This window comes from Asparagus officinalis, chromosome 8 (assembly GCF_001876935.1).
Source record: "Asparagus officinalis chromosome 8, Aspof.V1, whole genome shotgun sequence".
NCBI classification, from domain to species: domain Eukaryota; kingdom Viridiplantae; phylum Streptophyta; class Magnoliopsida; order Asparagales; family Asparagaceae; genus Asparagus; species Asparagus officinalis.
Window position 1 is genome coordinate 124,901,197 of NC_033801.1, and position 5,582 is coordinate 124,906,778.

Genomic DNA, 5,582 nt, shown 5'->3' on the forward strand with positions numbered 1-5,582 from the left:
TGCTACCTATTCAGAGATCAGTCAACCTAGAGCACAACCAAAATGTAGCATTGTCTCAATTGTCAAAGACTAAATTAAAACAATTGGAATTGGATAATTTAGTTAACTCCTTGGGTTTGCACAAGCATGGGGCATCACAACTTTCCACACCAAGAAGCTGGATTAAGACAAAATTAGGCCAAGATCACAACCAAATTTATCCAACAAAGCATGTCTTAATATAGTTAAGCATGACTTGGACATGAAACATAAACACACATAGGTTTTCAATATCTGACATTCACATAGCATAAATCTCATCAACATAAATCTCATCAACGTCCCCTATGCCAAGAGAAAAACAAACCTAGCTGACTAGCATTGCAGTTTCCGGTATCCGCTAAGACTGAAACAATAACAGCACGATCCACGTACTACAATAGATAATGAGAGTATTATGAAAATGAGAAAGCAAGGAAGAGAGAGAGAGAGAGAGAGAGAGAGAGAGACCAGTAATCACTTAAAGAGGTTAACTGCAAACAGAACCTAGAGTTCGTTAGATGCATTTCTACAGATCAGAAGCAAACTACCTTAAAGTAATAGAGTAGAAGTTCATAATTTCTAGAAGTACCGAAATTAAAGAATCTAATGCAAACTAGTACTTGTGCTTATATAGCAGTATTCAAAGTTACGAAGGTCTCATAGTTAAAGAATTTAGCACATCAACGACCTTAAGTACATACTCAAATCTAAAAGAATCAGAGTATTTGATCAAAGTGAAACTGATGCAAAAAACAAATAACGGCGAGACTCAAAATTTTACCATAAAAAAGTACTCACACTCTTGCTAATATACAGATAAGACAGAACACATAAGTACGACCATGTATTGATAAATACCATAATTGACAAGATGGAAAACATAAATATGACAATATATTAAGAAAGACTGGGAACAGTCATAACATTAGATGTTTCCAAAAGACATGTATAATTTAATCTACATGTTGCACAATGCTGATATCGACTGCAACAGATCAGCAGGACTAATTCTATTAACAGGACTCGCATGCTAATGTAAGAGTTAACCTTACAACAGGATGCTAGATTAAAAATTCTGATGGATTTTTTGTTGGGTAACACCAAAACAGCTCATTTGAACCTCAGATGCCTTCCTCAGATGTTCAGAGATAGCCAATTAAGTTGACACCATCAACCTGAGAATCCACTGCTTGAAAAGTAAGACACTTCTTTACAACCTACCTAAGATAAATTCAATTAGACAACCATCCTCTTCTTTCTAACAGCGATCTCAAATCAACTGGCTCCCAAAATCAAGCTTTCGGCAAACAGTTTGATCAAACTTCCTTGTTTTGGAGCTGGGCCTCATAGGAGCATCTGGGCAAGTCTCTGCAATACCCGTTAACAGAGGCACAGAAGTCGGAGTCTTAAAGCCTTCAAATGTATCATCAGATAAATTATCTTCTTCTCTGTCTTCTTCTTCTTCTTCTTCTTCAACCAAGTCTTCATTGCATATCTCTTTGAGCTGGTTTGAAACAATCAATTCAATAAATGATTTACATACTGATTCCAAGATACAGTCTTCCTCATCTGCGATAGCAGGAACAACCTTTTCCTCAAAATCACAGCAAGTATCAAAATTTAACTGCCGGCGAGTAGGGATCTTAAATTCCCGCTGCATTTTCTTTAGAGGAGCAAGTACCAATTCTTCAGGACCAGGAGCAAATGGATTGAAAAGGTTTCCAGTTGGAGTTTCACAATCAGTTAGAATTTCCAGATCATCAGTTTGATCAGAAGCTGATGAAATTTCCACAGCCTCGCTATCTGGGGAGGGGGTTAAAGGATATAATTCTCCATCTCCATTAATGAGCTTCACACCATTAGCTTCTTCAACAATAGGAGACGTGAAGGAAACTGAATCTAAAGATTTCTGCCCTTCGATTTTAGAATCTGATATCAAAGTCTTCGGCCTGTTAATTTCTGAAGTTGCAATTTCCTCCAGAGACGAGGATTTAAGTGTGAATGAATCCTCCATACTGTCCATAATCTCTGCAGTGACTCCGGATTCCTCATTAGAACTGTCAACTTTTACGATTCTGATTTCGGCCATGCTTTATCTTCAGGAAGAGTTTCCTTCTCCCGTCCTGCGGAAAAACATTTAAAAAGGAAGCAACAGATTGAAAATTAAAACTCCCACTTATGTGAGCCAATCTATCAAAGATACAAAAAATTTCGAAAACTGATGAATCAAAGCTTTTTGTTTCAAAAAATTACAGCTTAACTAAGTAATTGAGTGTGAAGCTTATATTGAAAGATAAAAGAAACCAAAATCAGACGGGGGAAGAGCTTCAAATGGGGGAAATTTTCAAAATATCAAGTATTCTACAACGAATACAATCCTTTTCTTCCTATTGTATTTATTGATCAACCAAAAAAATAAATAAATAGATAATAAAGCAAATAAATATAATTATACTGTTCAATCAGTCTATCCAAAAATAAAACTGCAAATTTCTTAGTATTTACTCCCCTAAAATAGAAGTAGTAATGTGAATATCTAAATTCTCAAAAATAATTAAAAAAAAACTTTCAGAGGCTAATAAAAATTAAAAAAAAATATAGACCAAGCTCATTTGGGGGAAAAGCTTAACTTCACAATGAAGGACTCCTTAAATGACATTAGGTTACCTAAATACAAAACTATTGGTTTTTACGGTCAAAATATTATTCCATTGATTGTGAATATGATGGAATAATTGAGTTGTAATCAATATATTTTCAAGTTTTTCGTGGGAACATCGATTTTAGTGAAAGAAAACCAAATTTCACTGAAAGCCCTAAATGTACTGGCAAAAACAAAACTTCAGAATCATATATATTAGAAATACGCCTAAAAATCATTAAAAGCCCCAATTTCTTCAAACCAAAAGAAATCAAGCTCAAAAACACAATTTTTACACAATAAACCTTATTCGCTAACCAAAAAAACTTCATAAGACTAAAATCCCCAAAAAAACTGAAAAAGTATTTTTAAAAATCCCTAATTCTCCAAGCCTAAGAAAACAAATTAAGCTCAAAACACGTTTTTCTACGCCAAAAACTTTTCACTATCAAAGACATCATATGACCAAACTCCCCTTAGAAAAACATTTACAAAAATCAAAAAACAAACTCCCCAAAAAAAAAGCCCTAGTTTTTTAAACAAAATGAGCCAACAAGAGCCAAAACACTCGAATCCTGAAGTAACCAAAGATCCCAAACAAATAACAACATGAATCCAGAAATGAAAGCAAGCGAATCGAAAAAGAACGCACCTTTAAGATCTAGAGAGAGAGAGAGAGAGAGAGAGAGAGTTAGGAGTTCCTTTCTCTTCAAATTGGCGGGAGTTTTTGCTGGCGGCGGCGGGAGAGCGAAAAGTTTTCGAGGGTGAAGGAGACTTGGGCTTTATAGGCCTATGAAACGCGCCAACTCAGAGGGCTCGGACCTTTTCAACGGCCCAGATTCATCTTAAACTCACGATCCACTCGTGCGGACCTCATCGAATAAGGTGGTGCCACGTATTGTTATCTCGTCCGCTGATTTCGTCTTGGACGGTCGGATATGGATTATTATTTACTGGGTAACGGAAATATTTAATCCAGTAAGAACTTGACAGACTCTGACTCCGTTATCTTGTACGCTGAACTATAAATTTCGCAAAAACCCCTGACTTAGGTCTTTTACAAAACCAGTCTACACTTTCTAAATTTCACAAAATCCACCTGAACCAATGAGAAGTTTCTCAAGTCGCCTGAAATTTAAAAATATCTGAAAAAATATAGAAATAGCAGAAAAGACACTCCCCTGAAAATTTCCTAATTTTTATTTTTCCATTTTAACTATCTTAATGATATCTTTTCAAAGTTCGGAGGGTTTGTGAAACTCCTCATTCCTCAACATTCATGAAAATTTCATACGAGCTTAAATTGTCAATCATATAGGATGTTTTACGTAAACCATCTAAAGTTCAGGGAGGTTTGTGAAATTTATCTATTCTTTATTGATTCATAGGCCGAAACATTAAACATTTATCCAATGCACAGAAAGCTGAGCCAGGATTCATTGAATGTACCCAGTCAACACAACCAGCATAGCATAATTCTTTCCAAGAAAAAAAATCATAATCTGGTATTCCTAATTTGCTATTAGAAATAAATCATATGGAGTTAATGAGGTAAAAAAACTGGTGTAATAGTAAAATTGACTAGATGTAATCTATAAGATAATCTTACAGTGAGATGCAAGAACGTGTATGTATGCCATAGGTGTATCCATTCAACGCAAGGTGGGGTCAAGTGGCCCCACTTAGCATAGAGAGATCAGAACTCATGATACCCTTTACTAAGAGCCCGTTTGGGACTGTTTGGTTGATTTTAAAAAAAATAAATAGGATGAGAATATCAATAAAACTTGTTTTCTACCCATTTTCTTAAAAAAAATTATGAAATTGGTTTCCTTAAAATTGTGTCGCATCCTCCGATAAGATGATAACAACGCATCTCATCTTATCTATTTTTTTACTTTCAGGAGGTGAACCAAACAAAAGAAAATAACCTATTATAGAAAATATGTTTCTCATAATAGATTTTAGATTTTCTTTTTTTAAAACCAACTAAATAGTCCCTAAGAATAAATAAAATACACTTCGATTTTAAACATGATGACCGCCACTAATAAATTGGTGACCACATAAAAATTATGTTAAAAGCAAATCTCTACCCATCGCTACCAACTAAAAAAATACATATTCTCGACATCTTTTCTCTTATAAATCGTAGATTGTGATCTCTTTCTTCTTCGTTCGACAACTCTTGCAGAGCCTTGTCGCCTCCTCAACTCCTCTAATTTTTTGGCCCTAGATAGATTGAGATATGAAGGTCTAGGGTTTGGATTTTTTTTTTAAATAACGTCATATATCACAAATTACTTATAATAAATAAAATAAATAGAATTTAGGTAAAACAATATTAAGACGTTTTTTCCTATTATGTGCTTCTTTTAAAATGTGAAAACTCATTGGGAACTGTTATACCCCTAAAAACATTATTGTTAATCTCCACTGAACAGTAGACACGTGTCTTGCAGTTTATACAGCTAAATCAAAATCAAAATAATCTCTGCCTTAGCTCAACCAACTGTTCGACCGACATCTCATGTAACCAAGGCAAAATGCGGTGCCACACGGACAACCCTTCAATTAAATTCCCGAGCAATCTAGCTTGACCAACTGTTTGACCGACATCTCGTGTAACCGAAACAAAAGGCAGTACTTGTAATCCAAACCGGCCAATCACCTCTACGAATAACCCCCCGCCCGACCCAAGTCATCAACATATATAGTCGACTATCAGCTAGATTACTAAGAGAGTTTGTAGTTTTCTCGAATCTCGTGTCGGCAGCCGCCTGACATTGAATTAACTGCCCTAACAAAGTCATTATTAACCCAGTCAATAAAGTCTTTATGACTTATCAGGCCCCATTAATACCAAGCAGGTGATATGGCTTAGCATGAAATACCTGGACAACCCTTCTTTCACAGCGGC

General features: G+C 35.3%; 1 protein-coding gene across 1 annotated transcript; it reads right to left on the reverse strand.

The window, feature by feature from the left end:
• Positions 896-3,415, reverse strand: LOC109822372 (unknown protein 1-like). Its single transcript, XM_020388563.1, has 2 exons — positions 3,315-3,415; positions 896-2,144 (listed from the first exon to the last, which is right to left on the reverse strand). The coding sequence occupies exon 2, from the start codon at positions 2,108-2,110 to the stop codon at positions 1,292-1,294; it is 819 nt and encodes a 272-aa protein (XP_020244152.1). The 5' UTR covers positions 2,111-2,144; positions 3,315-3,415; the 3' UTR covers positions 896-1,291.

Excerpts from the sequence above, each read along its gene's own strand:
- LOC109822372 (XM_020388563.1), bottom strand. The coding sequence starts at position 2,110 with ATGGCCGAAATCAGAATCGTAAAAGTTGACAGTTCTAATGAGGAATCC.